The 24,360-nt window shown below is 59.0% G+C and overlaps 1 protein-coding gene across 1 annotated transcript; it reads right to left on the bottom strand.

Annotated features, from left to right (window-relative positions):
• Nucleotides 1–527: 527 nt before the first annotated feature.
• On the bottom strand, nt 528–23,220 carry NR5A1 (nuclear receptor subfamily 5 group A member 1; the record flags this gene model as incomplete). The annotated part of the gene is made up of 7 exons (XM_081280589.1): nt 23,018–23,220; nt 19,185–19,301; nt 18,923–19,064; nt 16,311–16,936; nt 9,592–9,711; nt 7,818–7,965; nt 528–775 (listed from the first exon to the last, which is right to left on the bottom strand). Exons 2-7 carry the CDS (start codon nt 19,284–19,286, stop codon nt 528–530), a joined length of 1,386 nt encoding a protein of 461 aa, XP_081136715.1. The 5' UTR covers nt 19,287–19,301; nt 23,018–23,220.
• Between the last annotated feature and the right edge of the window lie 1,140 nt (nt 23,221–24,360).

Genomic DNA, 24,360 nt, shown 5'->3' with positions numbered 1-24,360 from the left:
GTCCTCTAGGGCCTGCAGCCTCTACCCAACTTAGCAAACTCCATTATCCCTAGTTTACAAATCAGAGGACTTACATCCCCTCTATGGGGTAGCTTTGGAGACCCCCCACCTGCCATCCCTGTTGATGCCTGCTCGCCTTTCCCCCTGCCTCTGATTCTGGCAGAGGGGGAAAGAATGACCTCTGACCCGAGGGACATCGAGGCCCACCAGGGAATCCCGAACCTCCTCCCTGGACAGCCAGCACTTCAGACTCCAGGACAGAAGCTGGGAGCAGGGGGAGGGCGGGGTGGGTAGCAGCCGCCTCCTTGGGGCACTCTGAGTGGCAGGCAAGTGCCAGTGGCTGGTGAGGGCCACCCCATCTCAGCCAGGCCCTGCCCGTCCTTACCCACCACCCCAAACACACAGCTCCAGAGCTTAGGGTCAGGGGCCTACGGGATGGGGCTCCTGGGTTGGCCTAACCAAATAAGCCCTGCGGAGGCAGCGGGTAGCCATGCCCTCCTGGCCCGCCTGCCCCGGCCCGCCCAGGCTCAAGTCTGCTTGGCCTGCAGCATCTCGATGAGCAGGTTGTTGCGGGGCATCTCGTTGCCCAGGTGCTTATGGTACAGGTACTCCTTGGCCTGCATGCTCAGGGCCCGCACCTCCACCAGGCACAGCAGCAACTGCTGGAACTTGTCCCCGCAGTGTGGGTAGTGGCACAGGGTGTAGTCAAGCAGGGCAGCGTTGGCCTTCTCCTGAGCGTCCTTCACCAGGCTGTGGTTGTTCAGGAACTTCACATCTGCAAAGGGAGGAGCGCAGTCACCCTCCGGCTGTCCCCGCAGACACATCACTGGCACCAACACACCTTCCCTGTGACCCACCAAGTCATGCGCATCAACGTGGCTGACCAACACCACCATCCTCATCAATCACCCAAACTACATCCCTGTGTTTGTCACCAGTGTGACTGATGCCACCATCAACAAGCCACAGTCACTGTCACCAACATCGCTGCCTCTGTCATTGCCCTGATGGTCAGGATGGATGTCGATCATCACCAAGACCTTCACCCATGGCTCCTGGGCATCCCTGGGCGTGTTATTTAAACCACTCCATTTCCTCATCTATAAAATGAGGGTGACAATGGAACCTGCAAGACTTTGAGAATTTGAGCAGTTGACTTGGGGGAAATGCCTAGGAGAACAGTCACTGGCACAGAGGTCACTGGGTGACCTCCTTATCATGGCCAGGGTCGATACCCTTACCATAACTGGCACCATCCCATGGTTAACATCATCATGTCACCTTCATCCCTTTGCCATTGCCATCAGCATCACCACACTGCCACTCACCACTGTCACCTCACTGCCACCGTGACCAGAGAGGAGCACTGTGAGTGGAAGGACCCATCTCACAGCTGTGAGGCATGAAAACTGGAAGCCCCTTCCAGAGAACCACAGCATGCTGTGGGTTTACCCTGTGACCACGAAAGAGGCTCAGCAGCCCAAGGAAGGTCTCCTCGGGGCCTTGGGGACATGATGTTCACCACAGCAGTATTTATGGTGGCCAGGAGGTGGCCGGGATGCCGCATGCCAGCCTCACAGGCGAGTAGTATGGGCACACAGAACCCAGAGCCCAGGGACCGATCTTTAAGAGCGTGGAGAGGAAAACAAGGAATGGAGGGGAAGGTCCAGGGGGTCCAGAGGGTGAGGCCGTTTACATCAGTCAAAGATGGTGCTGGGGACGTGGCGCCGCGGGAGAGCACCTGCCCAGCCCGCACGAGGCCCTGGTGTCCTTCCACAATACACAAGAACGGGGACGAACAACATGATCTGCCCTGGACATGAAGGCTGTTTCCCTTGGAGCGAGAGGGACAGCATGCAGGGAGGTTCACTGGTGTATCCCTCCACCTGAGTCACAGGCATATGTCTCTGGTGTGAGGCAGACGAGGGTTCAGACCGAGCCACCATGTTGGAGCAGTGACCCTCCCTTAAAACGCCTTCCTCCTCTCTGCAGGAGCCGTGCCCACCTTGCAGAGGGGTGAGGAAGGCCTGGGAAGGTGTCTTGTGCCCAGGTCCCTCGCATGGCTCACAGGCCCCTCCACTCCTGGGTAGCATTTCCAGCTGAATTTGCCCTGTCCAGGGGTTCAAGGTCACCAGGAATCCCCGGAATCAGTCCCCAGTCCTCAAATCCTAACCTGGCCTCCCCTGAGATGTGGCTTCCAGTGGCTCAGAAAATGACCCTCCATCCACTTCCCCGCCCATCACCCCAGCCCTGCTGCTGTGGGGGCGGCCAGCCAGGTGGCATGTGCAGCCCTGGGCCCTCTAATCCCTTCAACACCTGCCGCGCCAGGAGAGCTGGACGCTCCTGGCAACCCTGATCCTGGGCCGCCCCCGGTGCGCTTGCCAAGGCCTATGTTGTCCAAAGTTGGATTTAGGGAAACCTGAGCTGGGCCTGGGTCATATGGCAGGATCTGACAGGCCACCATCCTCCATCCCTACCCTGTCCCTCACCTTCCCTCACTAAGCAAGCCAGGGTTCTTTTCTCCCTCCATTCCCAGGACCACTGTTGGCCCACAAGTCACCTTTGTGTCAATTAGAAAGAAGTCGGCCCTTGTCCATAGAGATGGAGCTAGATTTCAGACCTCCAGTCCTACCCCGCCTCTGTGCCCTTGTGCAGTGAATGACCTGCCCAACTGTACAGAATAGCCTGCACCCTAACCTGGCTGCTCCAGGCCCATCCAAATGTCATGAGAATTCACTCCACTTAGCTGGCCTCCTGGAAGCAGGTGCATTAGTTTCATCCCTGTCCTAACCTCTTTCAATCCCAGTCCTGTCCCCATCTGCCTTCACTCCCACCATCCCTACAGCTGGGCAAGTCTGACACAGTCTTCTGCTAATTCACAGTAGTAGGTTGGGATTTCAGAGAAGGATAGGGATCAGCTCAAAGCCACACAGCAGTGAAAGCAGACGAAAGAGCTGGGGCTGGGAGGTCAGGCTAGCATGCTGCAGTGGGGATGGGGTGGGAGGGGCCTGAGAGAACCAGGGCCTGGGCTTTACAGGGATTTACTGTTCTCGGCAACACCAAGCCGGGGCGGACTGCAGGGGGTGGGTGCAGAACAAGGACAAGTTTCAGGGACAGCCCCTTGCAGCAGTTCTCTGGTCTCTTGGCTCTCAGGAGGCTGAGACCTCGTATCCCCATAAGGTCAGCTACAAGGGATAGGGGGCACCGTCCTTAATGGCTACAGTCCAAGAGTCTGGATCCAGTGTCCTGGGCACCCAGCCAACACCTTGCGCCCTGACACCTTGCGCCAACCTGGGTAATTCTCAGGGAAGGGCACCCCAAGACCAGAGCCTGCATCAAAACCCAGGTCTCTGATTCTGACGCCCAAGCCTCCTGCTGCGAGGGCTGGGTCCGCCTGGACACTGGGTCCTGGGGAACTGGACATACCTCATGTTCCATCCAACTAGGACTCCATCCAAGCCCTGCTGTCCGGGGTCCCAGGTTTCCCCCAAAGAGGCTGCTCTGGGCTCGAGGACTTGGAGAGTCACCCACCTCTCCAGCTCCCCAGAGTCCCCAGCTTCTAAAAAGTTTGTGGTGAAGACTCTAAGGTACCTGACAGAATCAACGTCCCATGATGAGCTCTCACCCTTCTAACCTTAGACACAAGCAGGAGACAAACAAGTCTGCAGATGTCTCCTTAATGTGTCAGGGGTTCAAAGCCTAGCCCTACAGCCAGCTGGGTGACCTTGGACAAGTCACTTCCCCTCTCTGAACCTCAGTTTCTTGTCATCTGCAAAATGGGGGCAAACTGATCTCTGCTCATGGAGCTCCAAGACCAGACCTCTCCTGTGTATCTGGCCCAGGGCCCTGAGCCTGACAGAGTGGAAGTGACCAGGCTGGAGACAGACCTGTGTCCCTATCCCTGTCCTGCTCAGCTCCCAGCAGTCCTGGAGGTGGGAGGCGGGAGGGGGCTGGGAGATGGCACCCCCACCTCAGAGAGCAGCCTGCTAGCTCTGCGAGCTCTGGGGCCCCCAGGAGCTCAGAAAAGCCCCCTTTTCACGGTTTAATTGAATATTTGAATAATCCTTTCATTCCAGTGAGGCATAAAGAATGTTGTCCCAATAGCGGTGACTCAGGCAGGCGCCCCCGCACACAATGGCCCCTCGAGTGGGGCTGCTATTCAGGCCGCCTTTTGTTGGCTCGGAGCAGTGGGTAAATTGCAAACGCTTAAGGGAATGCTGCTGCCACCGCCTCAATGGAAATCAGGAAATCGAATGTTAGGTCAATCCATTAAGCTTCGATTAAGTCCTCGGCAGAACAATGCCCGCCGGGCCCATCTTCATAAACACTGCGATTGCCAGGAGAGAGGCACTAATTTTAATTAAACCTCCTTACCTGCCTCTGAGCCCGCCCGAGACAGCTATTTAGACGCCAAATGGCACCCTTCTGCAGAGGCAGGCGAGAAGGAGGCGCTGAGGGCCGGCGGTGGGGTGGGTGGGGGGGGGACAGGCCTCACAAGAGTTCAGGCTACCCAGCCCAGGGAGGTGCTGCGGAGGGTGACACCCTGCATGCCAGCTGGGAGCCTCCAGAAAAGCGACAGTCCCTCTCTGGCTCCCTTGTGCCCAGCTCTGGTCGGAGCCCTCTGTTTCAGACTCGGGGATCCAAGTCGCCCCAGCCCCAGATCTCACCTCTTGCAGGGATCTGGGCTGCCCACCTGCCATCCTTTCCCCTGCCGCTGTTGAAGGGCTTTGGTGAAATGCAAGTTTGAACCTGTTAGTTCCAGGTACAACCCAACCCAAGGGACCTGGCCTGATGCTCAAGGCCCTGCAGGGCTCAGCCCCTGTCCTCTGCCACAGCCTCTTCGCCCCTGCCCAGTCCCCTAGGCCACAGGGTCCCTTCAGGATTCCTCGTAACTCTCGGGGGGGGGGGGGGGCTGTTCCTTCGGTGGGGGATCCTCCAGCCCTGCTTGCTTCCTTTCACCCATCACACTCCTACTCCTACTGCAAGGCCCCGTCTCAGACACGCCTCACCTGAGAAGGCTTCAGTGATGTCCCCCCTCCCTGGAGTCAGCCCAACCCCCATCTTACAGGGCAGCTCCAGTTCTTTCTCCACCTGGAACCTGCCCCCAAAGGCCTCGTGGCCCCGTGGTCTCCTCCACTGCTCTCCTGCAGGTCCAGGTCCCAGAGCCACCTCCTTCCCCCTCACAGCCCGCTCCTAAGCCTGGTCCTCGTCTCTGTGCCCAAAGAGAGTAAGGCCTGAGCCAGACACTCAGATGAAGATGAAGCCTGTGACCTGGGCATCCGCTTCATTCATTTGTTCATTAACTGAGAGGGAGGATTATAAAAGCAATCCGAGTCGCACAGTGGCCACGCCTGTCATCCCAGCCTTGCGGGAGGCTGAGGCACAAGTTTTGAGGCCACCCTCAGCAATTTAGTGAGACCCTGTCTCAAAATAAGAGATAAAAAGAACTTGGGACAAAGCTCAGTTGTAAAGCACCCCTGGGTTCAACCCCTAGTACCATTAACATAAAATAAAATAAAAATAAAACACAATACCGGCCCATGCCTCTGTGGGGCAGGCCCGGTGCCGAGCACCTTGAGAAATTCTCTCATTACTTCCTGCAGCAAGACAGGGTAGTCGTGGTGGGCATTTCACAGATGGGGAAATAGAGGCTCAGAGCAGAGAATGACTTGATCAAGGGCATAAAACTGGAGGGACCTGAGTGAAACCCAGCTGGTCCATCCCTACCACCCTCCCCTCACCACTGCTCACGGACACACACCACACACGCATGCTCATGCTCACAGGTCCCCGCCCCTCCAGCCTCCTGCTGAGCCCTGCAGTCTCGCCCAGTCCCTCAGGCCTCAGCCGCCTCTGGAGGACAGGATGGAGGAGGTGCCCGGCACTCCCAATTCTAGGCACACACCTACCTGGGCCCCAGAACAGAGGGGTGGGCTCTGCCTTGCTCTCTTCCCTACACCCCTACACCTCTGGCTCTCTTCCCTACGCCCCATGGAAGGGGGAGTCCTGGATTTACCACGGGGGTGGCCAGAGCTGTGCTGGGCCAGGCAGCCATCCAGGGCTTTGGTGGGAAGCAGGGTTGGGGGCTCTTTAGGGGACACTCAAGGAAAGATAGAGTCCCAAGGAGACTGGTGCAAGAGCCCCCTCTTCTAGCCTTCCCCCAGAACTCTCTCCATGGCCCCTTGATGGCAGTCGGGTCAAGAACTATCACCCACACCGTCAAAGATTCTGAGCTACAATCCTATGTGCCAAGCATGACGTACCCTCCGAGTCCCTCGTGTTCCAAATCTCCCTTCACTCCCCAATCTCACACCAGCTCCTCATGCCACACGACACCTGAAAACCCAGCCACACACCCGAGCGTGCAGTCTGCATGTGCAAACTCACACCTACGCACCGCACTCCTGCCTGTCCGCAGCCCACATTACACGGACCCCCAGCCATGCTGTGCCAGTTTTCAGAGCCCTACAGCAGCTCTCAATGACAAGGTGGTGAGGAGAATGCCCCTGGAGGCAGAGGTAAGACCGAGTGTCCCCCCAGCTGGAGCCAGCCTGGCTAGGCCCCTAAAGCTCCTCTAAGGACTTCCCGATGCAGCTCCTAGGTGGCTGTGACTGCTCAGGCTTCTGCCCTTCCGCATGACTGTCCTGTAGCCACCCTGCAGAGCCCTGGCTGGCTGCCTGAGAGGGAACCTCTCAGAGAAACCCACCAGCCACCAGCCTGTAGGGCCGGTCAGGAGACCCGGCCCACTGCCCCCCACGCCTTCCCACCTCCTAATCGACTCCCTTCTTCTCCTCTGCTCTCCAGCACCTCCCACTCCCCCTCCCTCGGGTATGTTATAGACACCCTGTGGCTCTACGGCCAACTTCCCCAGTCGGCCCTCATCCCATGTCAGCTCCTCTGCTATGAGATCCATCTACCCAAAGCATCCCCCAAGTCCCTGCTCAAATGTCCCTCTTGCAGGCATAGCCCTTGCTCCCATCTCCCTGTCCCTGCCCTAACTGCAGGGCTGCAGGGTTCTCCCACTCGGGGGCTCCTGAGGCAAGGAACACCCCCATGCGCATGTCACTGGCTGCAGGGAAGGCACTGGTGACGGTTCGCTGGGAGCTGGGAGGCCAGAGGGAGCTTGGAGACTGGAGCCGCCCAGTCTGGGCTGTGGTCGGAGGTGAGCTGGTGTGCTGGGCTTGCCCCACCGACCAGCTCCCCACTTTCCTCACCATCTGAGCGCTTGTCGAGTCTGGCTTCACATTTCACTGATCATACGAAGCTTTTTGGCTCTTTCCTAGAGAAGGCCAGTTCTGCTAAGCAGGGACTTGGGGATCCTCTTGGCTCAATGTCCTAACCCTAGGCCTTGCGCAGGGCTGATGCTCAGCAAATGCTTGTAGAATGAAGGAATGAGTGGGAGGGGGGTCTGGGCCCCAGAGAGTCAGAGGCAGAATGTGAGCCCCTGTGGACAAGGGAATTAAGGCCCCAGAATGGAAGCCGGGAGTAGAGAGCCGGAACTCCCACAGCATGTTTGCAGGTGGGGATGGACACACACCAAGGGCGGTCAGCCAGGAGTCGCCACATTCTACGAAGGGTCCTTGTCCCATGAAGGGCAAGAATTGGACACTGTCTTGACCTTTGATACTTTCACAGAGAGACAGGTCCAGCAGGGCAGTGCCCATTCCCAGCGCCAACCACTGGCCAGGTGCCCTATACTGAGTATAGGACCCCAAGACCCAATGGTGGCCTCTGTGGCTACAGTGGGGCCCCTGGAGTTGCTCTGCCCACTCACCCCCCACCACCGCCCTCCACGGCCAAAGCACCCTGCCACTCACCGAGGCTGAGGAGGATGAGGAACTTGAGGCACACAAACTCCTGGCGGTCCAGCTGCAGTGCATGCAGCTGTAGCACCAGCTCTTGCGCCCGCAGCACCAGGCCATGGAGCAGGGAGCCCGCCTGGGCAGCCACTGTGGTCAGCTCCACCTGGGGGGGTCGAGAGGGCAGGTCAGGAGCCCTTCAGAGGGGATGGGCCCAGGACGGCGGTTGTGGGGCCTGGGTCAAGCAGGCCTCCTGGGAAGCCAGGAGCCCTCCCAGGCCCACCAGTGTCAAGGACCCACCCTTCCCAATTCTCCTCAACCTGCTGGGCCTGGAGTCAGGGCACCCATGGCCTGCATGCCTTTGATGGCAGCAGGGCAGACACCAGGAAGTGGGTGCCACAGAGGAACTAGAGGGTCCTTCACATACAAAGAGCCGCTGTTTGGCCCAGTGGTGCGAACAGATTCCGTGCTTCTGTCACAGGGAAGGGCAGTTCTGCCTGCACATGTCCACCCGCCTGCTCACACAAGTTCAGCTCACAGTCACACGCAGACACCTTCACAGGGCGGCCACCAGCTTCATGAAGTGGAGGCAACACTCACTTGCACACACACTCACATATGCCCTTGGAGGGGCACTCACAGTAACCCACAGCTGCATGTTTGAGCACGCTCACGTGGTAAGAGACAGAAACAGACACCCACATGCTTCTGCATGGGATCTGCACAATTAAACACAGGAGGGTGCACACACATGCAGGACACTCCTGTGACCACAGAGACTTTGGCCCACATACTCACACTCACGTCTCAAACTCCCTCCACCTGCACTCACAGGGGCTCCAAAGTTACCCCCTAGGAGGACATCCCTGTCCCCTCCCCCCAGTGGCCTGAGACACCAGGGTGACAAGTGAAGATGAGGACAGAGGTCCTGAGGGGAGGGGGTGAGGAGCAGAACCTCAGTCTCTGTCCCCACCCGTGTTACCCATTAGGCCACTGCTCAGCCCATGTCCCCACCTGGGGAGTCCTCCTACCACCCGGCTGGACCCAGGGCATCAATCTCCTGTCGCCTCTCCTCCTGCCCTCTCTTTCCCCTCTCCTCCTGGGCTCTTCCTCCTCAGCCCCCCCCCAACTCTGAGCCAAATGGCTGCCCCCACCTCCTCCACCCTTTTCCCCCTCCCCTTCCTCCTGGGGTCAGCGTGTCCCCCCTCCCGAGGCTCCAGCTCTGTCTTCAGGAGCCTCCGAGCTCCACTTTCCACCCTCTTGTCCCATCTCCCTGCTCTAAGCGGCCAGAGCCCGACTCTGGGCTCCCTGCGGCCTCTGGCCCACATCTTCACTCCATCCCTCATTCCTTTATTTGGGATCCGGAGTCTGCGAGGTCTCGCCCTCTTATGGCTGGCTCCCAGCAACCCCTCTAGCCTCATCTCTTACCTCCTCCCACCCTGCAGGCCCCCAACAGCACTTCTGGACCCCCTCTCACATCCCGTGCCCTGCTGTCCCCCCACCTGTGTGGGAGTGGAGACAGACCCCCCATCGCCTCTCACTATTCAATCAATTCTGATTTTTCAAAAATTTATTCTTGAGAGACCCAGTGCCACTGTCCCTTCCTCCTCTGATCGTCCCACATCCTCTAATCTTGTCCCCCAGAGCAGGGCTCCCAGAGGCTGACTCCTTACAAGGCTAGGGACAGGGCTGGCCACAGAGAGGCCTGGCCAGGGGATGTCCCCCAAAACGAGGGAAAGGGATGGAATTCAGGGTGTCCAGAGCTCAGAATTCTGAAAGCAGGGTCCGTCACCTCCTGGCCGGTGACCAGCAGGATGCTGCCCTCCTTGCCGTATTGGACCTGGCGGTAGATGTGGTCAAACACCAGCAGCTCACTCCAGCAGTTCTGCAGCAGTGTCATCTGGTCAGCCACCTGCAAGGAAGAGCCGCGTGGGTGTCTGGGGTCCTGCTGGGGACTAGTTAGGGACCTTCCTCTCACCCTTCTCCCCCAACTCTCAGTTCAGAGAATGATCTAGATGTGTGACCCGAAAAAGTGACCACCTCTCTGTGTCCTGCCTGCCCTTCCCTCTACTGCATCAAGTGTGGCCAAGGTCTAACAATGACAGGGTCCAACAGAAATGCTTGGGGCTTGGTTGTGCCAGGCTTCGGGCCCCAGCCCTGCCTCTCACACATGGTAGGACCTGATGCAAGTTCCAGGAGCTTTCTGTACTTTGGTTTTCTTTCTTTTTTGTTTTTCTGGGGACCAGGGATTGAACCCAGGGGCACTTAACCATTGAACCACACCCTAGCCCATTTTTTATATTTTATTTAGAGACAGGGTCTCTCTGAGTTGCTTAGGGCCTCCATAAATTGCTGAGGCTGACTTTGAACTCTCGATCCTCCTGCCTCAGCCTCCTGAGCCTCTGGGATTACAGGCATGCGCTTGTTTTTCTAATCTGTAAAGTGGTCAAGGTACTTAGAAGCTGGTGTGACATGTATTAAACACTCAGTAGATGTTAGTGACAAACGTCCCTGAAGGCGCTCTGTGAAGACACCACTCATCTGAACAGTGTGCCCATATGGCCTGCTGTCAACTCTGGCAGCTACAACTGCTCTCAAAGAGCCAAGGGGAAGACACAGAGGGCGGCTTCTCCTGGGACTTTTGCAGAGCTTTCAAGCCCAGAAGAGAAACGTGTTGGCCAGGCCTGGGGACAGATCGGGGAGAGGGCAGGCAGACGGCAACATCTGCAGTAGGAACAGAAGATTCTGAACACCTCGGTGGCAACCGGCACTGAGTCCTCCTTGAGGAGGACAACCCAGGCTTTGGTCCCTCTCGGTATCCACAGCCCCCTCCTGGGACCATCTCTATGGCGAACACAAGCCATGATGATTACCAGTCCCTGCGCTGGGGTCCCACGGCCCTGCGAAGTTGGTGCAGTTGCTACTAGCTTCATGGAGAGACCAAACAGCACAGTGACTTGCCCAAGGTCAGTAACTTGCCCAAGGTCACCCAGCTCTGTCTGGTTCCAGATTCATGCTCTTCACTACTGGAGTGGGACAAGACCTGACCCTGCTCCCTTGCCATCTAGGGGTTCATGGTCTCTTGTCAACTTCTTACTTTCTCCATGAACCCCTCCTCAATCCCTCCTCCCTCCTCAGTGCCCTCCCACCCTCTGGACATAGAATGTGTAACATCTTACGGCTCATGCTCTGCCTTCCCTGATGCCATGAGGCACGGGAAGGCAGGCCTGGTGTCCAGCTCAGCTCTGGGCCCCTCCAGGAGGCCTCAGGAGCAGCTGATAGAACTCTGCCAGACACCCACTCCTCCCCCAAGGAGCCAGGGAGCCCTGGCAAACAACTCTCTCTTCTTGGGGTAGAAGTCCCTCCTCCCTCTGTCACCTCCTCTCCATCCCTGAGGCCTCTGTCCTCAGGCAAACAGGGGGAGAAAGGAGAAGGTAGAACAAGAGGAAAGAGAGGAACTGGACACACAAACAAGGTCTCTTCTCACACCCCCCTCCCCAGTGCGAGAAGAGAAGAAAGGACCTGGTCTGTGCAGGTCTGTCCTGCTCTGAGCCACCGCCTCCCTTCCTCACCTCATCTCTGGGCCAAGCGCCCACTCTCTCCTTCCTCTCAGAGTTTCATCGCCATCAGAGCAGAGCCCTAGGTGACCTGGGATTGGCCCCACCAGCCATTAGATGGCAGGGGACACTTCTCCTTCCCTCTCCTCTGGAAGTGGCTGGCCTGTGGAGCCGAGTAGGAGCCTTGCCATCAGTTTCCAAGAAGAAAGCGAAGCTGAGGGAGGACTTACCATCAGGATCAATCGGCCCTGCCCCAGTGACATCCTGCCCGTGTTGCAGAGAAACAAGCAGGCTTGCCCGAGGTGACGCGTGGGCAGTGGGGCTCTGCCCAGTCGGCCCTACTGGGTCCATCTTCAGGGGCTCTGGGAACTTCTGCCTCAGGCCCAGGTGGGAGAAGTCTGCCCAGGGGTCACACTGGTGTCAGGCAAGGAGCTCTTGAGCCCACTGAGGGTGACCCAGATGGAGGCCATGCAGGGCTGTGCTCTGCCCCCACCCATTGTGAGTCCCTAAGAGCAGACACCCTTGTGCCCAGATTGAATGAAGGGGGGGCGTGGAAGAGAAGAGATAAGGGGGGAATTAGAAGATAAGCAGGCCAAGCTCCAGGGAGAAAGCAAAGGGGTCACAGTGACCTGGCTGGCCCAGATCCGGGAGCAGACTCCAGACCTCAGACCCCAGGGTGGGGGCAGCCCTGCCGAGGGGCCCAGCTGGGAGACGGCAGAGATCAGCTCTCTGATGCCTACACTCCATGCCCCTGCCCCACTACGCGTCCTTTCTAGCCCTCGTTTACTGCTTTATGAAATGGGAGAAATAATCTTCCCCCTTCAGCTACAGAAAAACCTATGAACACAGCATGGGTCGCAAGGGGTTGTGTGAACCCGCTGTCGACTCCCCCAAGGATGCCACTCAAGCTGGACTCCCACTTACCCTCGGCCAAGCATTTTCCTGCCAGACTTCCACTTCTTCACTCAGATGGACCAATGGACACATAAAGACACCCAACTCCCAAATGCTCCCCACAATGTGAGCACACAACATAGGTACACCTGTACATGAGCACACATAGCCACACCTGCACAGGGGCACACACACCTCTGTATTTAAAAGAAAACTAGCCGGGTGCGGTGGTGCACAGTCTGTAATCCCGGCAGCTCAGGAGGCTGAGGCAGGGGGATCGCAAGTTCAAAGCCAGCCTGAGCAAAAGCGAGGTGCTAAGCAACTCAGTGAGATCCTGTCTCTAAATAAAATACAAAATAGGGCTGGGGATGTGGCCCAGTGGTCGGGTGCCTCTGAGTTCAACCCCTGGTACCCCAAAAACAAATAAAAACTTGAGTGAAGCTCCATAAAAAAGCAGGTGGCCAAGAGCCTCACTCAGTCAAGGAGGGCTGGTGTCCCCTTTCCAGAGGTTTCTTCCTAAACTCAAGGTCCCTCTTCCCCTACCCTCTAACCTCCCTTCCGCCCTCGGGACAAGGACATTTGCAGTCCCAGCCTCAGAGTCCCTTACCATCCTAGCCCATCCTTGGGCTCACCAGCCACCCACCCCTCCTGCTCTGGGCAGCCACAAATCTTCCCAGAGCCTTGACACCTTGCAGCCTGCTCTGGAGAAGGGCTATTTATGGGTGCCGGCTGACCTCTCCCCCAGCGGGCCTCCCTCTGGAGCCCCCTGGGGTCTGATCGGTCTGGCAGCCGAAGGCCAGCAGGCTCGGTAATTCTCGGGTGGCTGACATGCCCCAGGCTGGCCTGGCGCGCTCTAGGCCGAGTGGTCGGTGGGCCATCGTTTGTCAGCCGAGGACTGACAAGAGTTACTGCAGCTTAAATGAAACCATATATCTGGGCAATTAAATCTGTTGCCAATGGGGGCCTCGGAGCTGGACGTCAAGGGTGAACTGGTGTCAAGATGGGTCATTAGGCATCGTGGCTCCCCTCCCTCTCCCCGGTTCCTGTCTTGCACCCTCGCAGCCTATCCGTCACCATAACTGTCCAGGGCTGACTGTCTGGCTCCGGACCTGCCCCCACTGCACAGCGGGGAAGGGTGAGTCCCTGCTGCCTTGCAGGTAAGAAGCTGCTTTACAAGCCCTGAGCAAGTCTGTAAAGACAGTGCTCAGAGGAGCGTGCATTCAGCATCTCTTACTCTGCTCCTCCTGGCCAGGCCTGGAGACCACCTGCAAGTGGGCCATCAATGGCACAGTGCAGAGAGCAGAAAGGAAGGGCGCTGGGGAGCCCAACCACTGGGTTTCCTGAGTGCCAGGCCTTGTGTTGAGGTCTTCACCTACCCGGCCTCACTAAACCCCTATAACCACCCTCCCGGGTAGCTATTACCCACATCCCTCTCCTTTATAAATGAGGAAACTGAGGCCCAGAGAAGCAGAACTGCACAGCTTGGTAGTAAGCCCCCTGAGCCTGGGTCTCTGGTCTTCACTTCTGTGCCACTGTCAGCTCCAACATGCTATGCTTGGGCAGGTTGGGAAAATGGAGACAGAGGGACAGCCAATCAAGTGGGAAAGGGGACAGAGAAGGGAAAGTTCTAGAGGGCACCTGGGATCGTACATACCTGGGCCCCCAGCATCCCTGATGGTTCAGTTAAGACCCCAGGCTTTCCCCTGAGAAGCTGATTGGTCATCTGCATGGAGCCTTGGCTCTGGCTAGGAGCCCCTCCCTGGATGTGGGGCCCCAGCCAGTCCTGGCTGTCCATCATCTGCTGCCCAAGGGCCCACTCCTGGGTCGGGCTCTGCCGATGCTGCCAGCCCACTTCATGGGGTCACCTGGAATGCCCGGATGTCCTCACACTTTTATGGACTTTCCCCTGGGCTATTCCCATTTCTTGAATGTCCTTAGCATTCTCTGACTTCTTTCTGGAAACCTGACTTCCTCAGATGTAGCCATCTTCTCTCTCACTAGACTTCTCAGTCCCTTCCCATCACTCTCAGAGCCCTGGGCATTCTGGGCACCCTGTATTGGCATTATCTATGTGCACTTCTGTCTCTTCCTCTAGCCTGGCAACTTTCTGGGTTCAATTCATTTCAATGTCCCCAACATCCATGATGCCCCCAAAGCCATCCCTGGATGGCTCCGTTCCAGAGTCCCTCTTTTGTCTGCTGAGATGTGTTGAATGGTGAATCAAAGGGATACTAGGGCCATTCAGCACCCTTCTGCTTTTCTGCCCACTCACCCCTGGGTTCCGCAAACAAACACCACCCAGGGCCCACTGGAGCAGTGGGAAAGAACTTGATGTGGCAAACTAGAGGTTCTCCAAGGGCTGGGCTAGTGCTTATCTGCAAGGCTCCTTTACAGAGGTGGTGACTGTGGGCCATATTCCTGGGCTCAATACAGAGATTCTGGGAAGGGGAAGCAGGAAGATTTGGGCCATAGAGAAGCCAGAGCAGGAAAAAACACTCAGCAAAGCTGGGACAAAGGCCCTTCCCATCCTGCGTGAAGCCCCGGGAGAGTAGGAAAGCGGCCAGAGGAAGTGCCCTGCCCCTGGATCCAGGCTGGGAATGCTCTGCTGCTCCTCCCTCTGCACAGGGGCTTATGGGAAGCCTGCAAGGGAAGCCAGAAACCAATCCGAGTCCTAGGTCCTCATCTCCCAGGGCCTCCAGCCAGGAGCAGAAAGCAGGTGGGAGTATCCCTGCATAAGGTCAGCCCAGAGAGGGCCAGTAGAGGGGACTGGTAGACAGCCCATCCCATGGTAGACCCACTGAATGTCCCAGACCTTGGCCATGACAGGCCCTCCACAGTAGAAGCAGGAATCACCACCACAAATTCTTGACTCCCAGATCCCCCTAGGCCCCTAACGCCAGGATGCCCCAGAGGCTCTGAGTCCCCATGCCCCACCTTATTCCCATTCCTTGCCAGCCAGGGCAGGCAGTGCCCCCAGCCCATCCGGCCACATCTCCTGGAGGAAGCCCAGGCCCGAGTGGCGTCAGCACTGACAATGCTGCTCAAGGCTGCAGTGGCCCCGCAGGGAGGGCAAAGGCTCTGCGGTTTACGACCGACCTCAGAACAGCTAGGGGGCTGACGACCAGGGAGAAAGGGACCTTGGCCAGGGTTTCAGGGTCTCTGGGGAGACCTCAGATGGAGCCAGGCCATTGGAGGGGCAACTCCCAAGCCTCAGGCCATTCACATCCCTAGGCAAAATGACTGGGAAGTTCTTCCCTATACCTGGCCTCAGTTTTCCTGCGGCTTTTCTGTTTACTTTAGCTTAGGTACCTTAACACCTGGGGGAAAGAAGCCCTTGAGGTAAAAGAAAGCTGCTTCATCTGGCAAGATCACTGACAGGCCCTGGGATCCCCCACCCAGTTCCTTCTGCAGGCATACAAACACACAGACACACAGAAACACAGAACCAACCGTCGTAAGTGAGAGGTACAGGGGCAATGAGACCTTTCATCTTATTTAGGGTGGAGGAGGGCCCACAGGTATCCAAAACTCAGACACTAAGAGCCCATCCATGGCATATGCAACTGGTGGGGATTGGTAGCCTCCCTGAATGGGATGACAGGATGGGCTGGACCCCCTCCTGGCATTGGCCTGAGGGACATAAGAAGACCCAGTTAGTCTTTTGAGGGAGTCCAAGGCCTCAGAGAAAGCAGAAAATGCCTCCAGAAAACCCAGACTGGGAGAAAAACAGCCTCAGACTGAAGAGGCTGGAAAAACACAGAGGAGCAGAGAGACCACAGGCCTGGGGGTGCAGGGGGACATTAGCATGAGACAGAGACTGTGAGAGACAGAGACTTAGAAAACAAGGCCAGGGAGGGGAGGGAGTGAGCAGGGGTGAGGGACACTCAGGAGGATGTGGTAGACCAGAAATGCTCCTTAATGTCCCCAGGGGAACCTCCATGTCCTAACACTGCCCAAAACCAGTGGGCAGGATGGACCACTCAGGGGGCCACCAGGACAGAGGTCCAGGCAGCCTGGAGGCCACACCAGAGCCAGGGCCAGTGGCGGAGGAGGCACTCACCTCCAGCTCCTTGAACACCATACATCTGCGAGCCCAGTCCACGATGGAGATGAAGGTCTGGTCAGCCATCCTGCACAGGAGGCCGAAGGGTGCTGGCTGGTCAGGGCGGCCTTTGGCAGGTTCCTGCAGGCAGCCTACGATGCGTGCCCGCACCTGGTCCTCATCGGGCTCCAGCTGCAGCAGCTGTAGGATGAGCTCGGGCACACTGGGCCCTCCAGAGAAGGGCTCTGGGTAGCCATAGGGCGGCCCAGGCTGCGGGGGACTGGCATAGGGTTCTGGATACTCAGACTTAATGGCACGGCCAGGGAAGGCAGGGTAGAGGTAGCCGGCCAGTGGCCCATGGGTGCTGGGCATGGCCATGGGCAGTGCTGAGGCTCCAAAGTCGCCCAGTGGCCCAGTGGGTGGACCAGAGGCCAGGCCCTTAGGCTCAGGCGCGTGCAGGCTGGGGTTCAGCATGTAGTCCGGTGGGGGAGGGGGTGGCGGAGGCACCCCCATTGGGGGGCCTGTCTCCAGCTTGAAGCCATTGGCCCGAATCTGTGCCTTCTTCTGCTGCTTCAGGGCCCGGTCCCGCTTGTACATGGGCCCAAACTTGTTCCGGCCGCCCCGCATACGGTCAGCGCGCACGGCTGTGGGCAGGGGCAGAGGGTCAGGCTCCCCCCTCCACGCCACCTTCTATGCTGCTCTACCCTGAGCTAACTGTGTCCTTCCCCTGCCCAACAGCCTTTCATGACTTCCACAGGGGAAGACAATCATCTTAGCCTGGCATTCAAGGTCCTGCTCAATTTTCCAAGTTATCCCTCAGGGGATCAAGTGTCCCTTCCACTTCACCTTACTCACCTCAGCAGACACTGCTGCTCGGCTTGACACTTTTCCCTCAGCCTCCACCCCGCTCCCCATCTTTAATAGTCCTTCTTCCTCAAAGCCTTTTCTTTCTCTTGTGCTTGCCAAACACCCAACCTCAATGTCACCACCTCCAAGAAGTGTTCCTAGATTTGCCCAGGCAGACTCTCCTGTCCTTGGCCCCACAGTCCCACCCCTGGCCCACTCTTATCATGCTGAGTGTACCATGCCATATGCCCTACACTGGGAGGTCCTGGGGACTCAGCTCTTAGTCTCTTGGTTCAGATGCCCAGTGCTGGGCCTGACAGGGAGACAGTGATAGGAAGGGGACCCTGTGAGTCTTCCTCACAGCTGGATGCCCAGTACGGACTAAATCCCAGACTCTTTGAACCCCAGTGGCAAGATGACTTGGGCTTCCCCTACTGACTTTGAATGTGAAGGCGGGTTTAGGGGTTGCTGGCTCTGTGATGGAGGCAGGGACCTCTCTTGCTAACCAGATGTTCCTCTGTCTAGCCAAGAATGTGTCACCAGCCAGACTCAACAGGTGCATCTCTGCAGCTGGAGTGTGGCCCCCGCCCCTGCTTAGACAGGACCCCAGCCCAGGCTCTAGGAGAAGGAAGAGATCAGGAGACAGAGGGCAGTGCTCAGCAGGGATGGAACCTCCCAGACATACGTCTTCCTGCCATACTTTCAGGCAGGCTGCCCTGTGGGCTTTGGCTGCCAGCAACAACCAGCTATTCTGGCCCCTCAGGACTTGGAGCTAGGGATGTAGGCTCTTGGGACAGGGCAGGGTATTCCCCCCCCCCCGCCGCCCCCCGAAGCTAGGAGCTGTAGAACATGTGGTCTGCAGCTCTCAGAGCCTCTGGGGGTGGGGGCTTCTCCTTGTTCAGAAACTTCAGCCAACAGCTGCTGGCTGGGCGAATAGCCCAGCTAGGGCCATGGGGTGGAAGCTACTCGTGTCCACCCTTGGGTCTCTCCTTCTGGGACATCTTTTTTCCTCTCTGGACTGCAATGGGGGTAGGGGTGGGGGCAGAAGAGTCCTGAGTCCTCTGGGGAAATTGTTACCTACTCCTCAGCCCTCTCAGGGCTGGCTAGGAACAAGGTAGGAAGGAATCTCACCTGCTGGAGTGAAAAAACCCAGTGATCCCTGGGTGGTGGTGGATAAATAAAAGGAAAAGGCATAAGAATAAAATAACAATAGTAATAATAGCTAACCTGTGAGTGTTTACTGTGTACCAGGCACCTTAGACTTTCCAAAACTTCTCTCAAACCTCACACTAACTCAGGGAGGGAGGGAGGCACTACTATTAATCCCATTTTAAAGTTGGGGAATCTGTAGATCATAGAAGTTAAGGAATTTAACCCAGTGCCTGTAAGTGGTGTCACTGGGACTCGAACCTGACAAGGGCATTGAAAGCCTTGACTCTAGCTGGGGTGGGGGCTGGAGCTTCTTCAGGGGGAGAAGCACTGCTGGGGCTCTGTCTACGTTGGGGACCCTGGGCTGCCGAAAGGGCATCTCCCTGGAGTTGAGTTTAACGCAACCCTGGCTGGTTCTGCATGAACTCCCTCCCCCAGGACTTAAGCCCAACCCCCGCCTGTCCCCTCACTCCCTTGAAGAGACCAGGCCCTAAGTCAGGCTAGGGGCCAATCGCCTGGCCCCTAAAACTTCGAGAAGGCTAGTGATGTCCTCTCTTCAGCTACCTTTCCCAGCCCCACCCTCTGCTCCCTCGGGCGGTCAGAAGTCAGGGGTCGAAGTCCCGCGGGGCGCGCACCTTCCAGGCGCATCCCCACCGTCAGGCACTTCTGGAAGCGGCAGAAGGGACAGCGCTTGCGCTGCGTCTTGTCGATCTTGCAGCTCTGGCTCTCGGTGCACGTGTAGTGCTTGTTGTTCTGCACAGTGCGCTTGAAGAAGCCCTGAAAGAGAGGGGAGTCAGCGTGGGAGCGATGGACCCTCTGCCCAGAGCGCGCGCCGGCCTCCGCCGCGCCCTACACACCCTTGCCGCCCGCCTGCAGACTCACCGCTCACGCGCTCACCTTGCAGCTCTCGCACGTGAGCAGCCCGTAGTGGTATCCGGACACCTTGTCCCCACACACTGGGCACAGCTCATCCAGGTCCTCGTCGTACGAATAGTCCATGCCCGCGGCGTCCGCCTGAGGAGAGAGGAGAGGGTCACCACGGGCCGACGGCGAGGGGCTGCGGCTGGTCGGGCCAGGCGGATCTCGCACCCCGCGGCGGCCGCACCCACAGCGCCCGCTGCGGTACTCCTGGCCGCGTCCAGGTGAAGGGGGCGGCGGCAGGACCCACTGCAGCGCTCAGGTGGCCGCGCAGCATGGGCCCAGCCCGAGTATGGGTCCCGCGCTCCCTCCGCGCGGCTCCTCCCGCGCCGCCGCTGCCGCGCCCGATCCCGGACCCTCGGATTCGATGCGCTTCGATCCGGATTCGTTTGTCTGAGAACAAAACCCCGATTCTGAGAAAAGGAGACAAGCTCCGGCGCGGGTGAAACAGGAGCCAGGGAGCCCGGGCAGAGTGGGGCGAGCGGGCCGGGTGTGCTGGGAACCCGACAGAGACGAAGGAGGCAGAGACAGTCTGGGAGAGACAGAGAGACCCGCCGGAACGAGCGCGATACCCCGACCGACGCTGCTCACGTAGAGAGAACCCGGGCGACGGGGACACACCGATGCCGAGTCAGGAAAAAAAGCCTAGGGAGACGAGATAGATAGAGAGATGATAGATGGATGGAAGGATGGATGGATGGATAACGAAAGAGACCGAATCACAGACACCGAGAGAGAGAGGCCCAGAGACAACCCGGGAGAAACACATGCACAGTCGGAGAGACAGTGATAGACAAGAGACAGACCGAGAGACAAGAGACACCGGGGAGACGGGGCAGAGAGAGTGACAGAGACGCGGAGAGAAAACCTGGGGAGACGGAGGCGCCCAGCAAGAGGGTCGGGGACTTGGAGACGCGCCGGAACCCGGAGCCGAGCTCCGAGGCGTGGCCCCGCAGAGTCGGACCGCCAGGGGCCCGCGTCCAGAGGTGCGGAAAACCACGGCGCCAGGGACCGAGAGCCCGAAAGCGCTGAGCTGCCCGGGACTGCGGGCCAGGGGAGACAAAGCCCGTGGCAGCGACGGCAACCAGAGGCGCGGCTTGCGCGGCCGAGACCGAGTCGTCGGACGGAGAGACGGCGAAGAGGGCGCGGCGGAGACCGCCGGCGCCGGGCGCGGAGACCTCGGGCGGAGGTCCCGTAGGCTCCGGGAGGCCGGGCCGGAGATGGGGGCGACCTCGGGCGGAGAGTCAGAGTCCCAAAGAGGGAGCGCGACGGCGGCCAGCGCCCACCTCGCGGCTCCTGCGAGCAGCGCTCCGCGTCCAGCCCGCGCGGAGACCCGCACCTCCCGGCCGCGCCGCCGCCGGCGATGAGCCGCACCCGGGCGCAGCGCCGCCCGCCCGCGATGACGGCCGCTCGGGCCGGGGGCGGGGAGGCGGGGGCGCGGGGCTGGCTGCGCTGGGCCTCGGCGCTCCCCCCACCGCCTCCCCGCCCCCGCCGCCTCCGGGGCCGCTCGAGGCGCACCTGAGACCCGGGCCCCTCTGCCGCCACTGCGCGCTGCGCGAACCCGCCGCGCTGGGCCAGGGGCCGGGCGCTCTATATGGGCTCGTGCGGTATCCGGGGGCGGAGGCCCGGCGCGCGTCCTCCCCCCAGCCCGGCCTGCGCCCTGCCCTCCCCCCAGCTTGCTTGTGGCTTCACCCTCATCCTCTCGGGCCCCCCATCCCCAGCCAGGCCCCCAGAAGCTCGCGAGGTACGAGAGAACGGCGGAGTTCCAGCGCCCCAGAATCCAGACAGGTGTCGAGCGCTGAGGTGCCTCTGGCGGTGGGAGGAGGCGAGCTCCTGTTTGCAAGTCCAGCTTAGTCGTGGCCAGGGCCAAGCTGGGGACGCTGGTGGTTCTGCAGCTTGGAAGTGGGTAAGGGCGAGCGTGGGGGCCTGTGGCCAAGGCATTAGTTCAAGGCTAGAAACCTTCTGGTGTTTGCCCTGCCACATTTCCTCACTTGGGCGGTAAGTAACCTTCTTCAGTCCTCAGTTTCCTCATCTGTGAAGTGGGATGATGACGGGTCTTCCTGGAGGGTGGTTGTAAGGATGAACCAAAATGTAGCTGGCGAAGCACAAGCCCGGCATGGCGGTGTCTCTCTACAACGCCCAGCGGGAGACCTGGGGCAATCCCCTTCTCTGTGAACCTCAGTTTGCCGGCAGGAAATGGGAATCTTGGGAATGCACCTCTGCGAGATTCCAAGGTCTGGTGAGCACTCAGAGCCTCCAAGGGCGCGGGGGCTGGGAGAGCGGAGCTGGAGGTGGGCGAAAGGCACCCCCACACCCCTCGGAGCTCTAGTCCAGGCAGAGGGCGGAGGAAGAGAGCTGGTGGAAGCCTGGGGGACAAAGGGAGCCCTGGCCGGGATGGGCAGAGCAGTTGCTCAGGGTTGGGGAACTCCACGGGGCCACTCCCGTTATCAGGTGAAGAAACTGAAGCAGGAGGGAGAAAGAGGCCTGCAGGAAGCCTGCCCCTGGCCCCTCTGGCACCTGGGGTCTGAGGCTGGGGACCCTGAGGCCAGAAAGCTGCAGCTTCAAGCGAGGAAGACCGCAATTTGCATTGGCAGAGATGCTACTGACCAAAAAGTTTCAGGGCCACTACAGCGTCCTCAGGTTCCTGCAGGAGCTGGCGCCCTGGTCCTGAGAGCCTAGGCCTGAAGCCCATGCAGACCACCCCTCGCCTTGCTCACCCCGCAGAGTGAGGAGCAGAGTCTGCGGTCGGCTTGCCAGCAAGTCACTTCATTCATCTGAGCCTCAGTTTCTCCGTATGTAATAAGGAAAGCCCGGCCCTCCAGATGGAGTGCTGTAGTTTCCATCAGATTCCATGGACATATCTTGGTGCGGAGGGAGGAGAGAGAGCCAGAGAGGAGTTAGTGGTAGATCCCCACCTTGAGCCCCTGAGAAACTGCAGTCTGTGTCGGGCCTGGAGGCCGGAGGTGGGGGTTTGGGGGGGCTTTTCTGCCTCTGAACAACCTCCACTCAGAGAGGAGCCCTCCGCCCTCTGGCAGTGGAACTCGGCAGCACCCACCAGGCTGCAGGGAGTGGAGGGGAGTGGGGGATGGGCTCCTCAGGGGTAGTGGGCCTCTGTTGGGTAGAGCCCACCTGGGCTGTTGAGGAAGGCCCAGCAGCATAGCGCAGTCTGGGCTGGGGGCCGGTGGGGTGGGAGGCTGGGCTCTGAGCCAGCTCTCCCCTTCTGCCTCCATCTCAACCCCCCTCCCCCTGGGCTCTACTACCTCAGGCTGGGAGCCGGTGGCTCACTGCACCCACCCTGCCCCTGCCCCATGTAGGAACTCACAGCCTGTTACCCACCTACCCAGGAAAGCAAAGCAGACCCTGTGCCAGCCGCAGAACCTGGACTGACAAATAAACACTGGAGACAGACTCACACATACACAGAGGCTCAGAGACCTCCATAGAGACCACACAGACGCCCAGACAGGAGACCCAGAGACCCAAGACAGGCCCAGAGACCTCACAAGACCCTCAGACTGCTAGGCTCCCACCAACACAACGATGTGAACACCCGGTCAACACTAGATAGCGGGACACCCACAGACCCCACAGCGCTTGTCGCCATAGGCCTGGCTCCTCCCATCAGCGGCCCAGGGAAGAAGAGAGGGTATCTTACTGAGGTGGGGAGGTCTAGAGAGACCTCTAGCCCCTTCCCCACCCAGAGAAGTGAGCACTGGTCACTCCACAGAGCAAGTTGTGGCTGGCCTGGGCCACAGGGAGGCACTGAGGAGGGAGGCTGGCCATTAGAGGCCTGGGCCCAGGCCCTCACTTACGGAGCGGAAGAAGAGTTCTCAAGCCGGATGAGGGTGGACAGTGGGCACCAGGGTCGGGGGGAGGCTCTGGAAGCCCAGGTGAGGCAGTGGTGACGGTGGGCACGCAGGAACTCCTTCACACCACTGCGGGCGGCGGGCGGGCGGCAAGCTGGCCCTGTCCGTTCGTCCTCCTCCTCCTCCCCGCCCTGGGGGGGGCCACCAGAGGCCCAATTGGTCTCTGCCCCCACGTGACTCTGCAGGCCTCCTCTCTCCTCCTTTGTTGGTGTTTCTCTTCATTTAGGTCTATTTTTTTCTCTTCTCCTAAAAGAAAAAAAAATACCCCTATCTATCTGGGGGCCGCGGGTGGGGGTGGAGGCCAAGGTACTCTAGAGGCCTTGGCCAGCTGGCCGTTCCAGGCCGCTGTGGGAGCCCAGAGGCAGGGACCCCACGTAAACGGGTAGGCAGCCCGCTTGTTAGTGACTGGGTGGGAGTGGGATCTGATTTATGAGCTCCTTCCCCACCCTGCCTGCAGCCTGGCCTCTCTCCCCTTGAATGGCTTCCTTTCTGGGTCCTGGCCTGGCGCGGTCCAGCTTGGTCCAGACATGGGAGCAGAGTCAGCATGGGCCAGTGTCAGGTAGCGGCATGACCAGGTAGATAGACAAGATAGACCAGGTGGGCAGCAGCTCCGGTCTGGTCTTTACTCTTCTAGAAGATGGAGGAAGGAAGACGGGCTGGAAGGCAAGCAGAAGAGCTGACTGAACACCTTTCAGTTTGATGTCACCCCTAAATGTTCTTATCTACCGTGAGCCACGGGTATTCCCCGTCAAAAGCTGGGGAGACTGAGGTGGGGCTGAGACTGCTTTTGGGGGCAAGTAATTGGCTCCAGTGACCCCGGGATGGTCTGGTTTGATAACTAGGCTAGAACAGGGCAGAGTAGAGGGAAGGCCAGGCCTCCCCATACAGCCTGGATGTCCCTGTCTACTCTCCTGGCCCAGGCAGGTCCTGCACTGTCCTGGTCTTGTCAGGCCCAGATTTCTGGGCCCTGCACCTGTCCCAGATATGACACGTTCTTCTGTGCATTCCTCCTTCATCTCAGGATGATGGCATGCTCCAGGGGCCAGGCATCTTTGCAGGCACAGGTCACAGTTAAGAACAGGGACGAAGCCTCTATCCTCTGAGGATTTACCTTCCAGCCACTGTTCCAGTGGGTGGGGAGGGGCGCAGGGCACCCCAGGGCAATCACGGCTGGGAACTCCCTCCATGCTCCTTCCATCTTCATTTGAAAAAATGGGCAAATCATGTCAGGTACCTCTCTTACCTGGCTTGGGATGAGGGGGATTTTTCTGGAGCCAACTATATTTAAA

The sequence above is a fragment of the Spermophilus citellus genome (assembly GCF_964194105.1).
Source record: "Spermophilus citellus genome assembly, chromosome: 2".
Taxonomy (NCBI): domain Eukaryota; kingdom Metazoa; phylum Chordata; class Mammalia; order Rodentia; family Sciuridae; genus Spermophilus; species Spermophilus citellus.
Note: the sequence above shows the minus strand (reverse complement) of the source record. Positions and strands in the feature narration are given on the sequence as shown.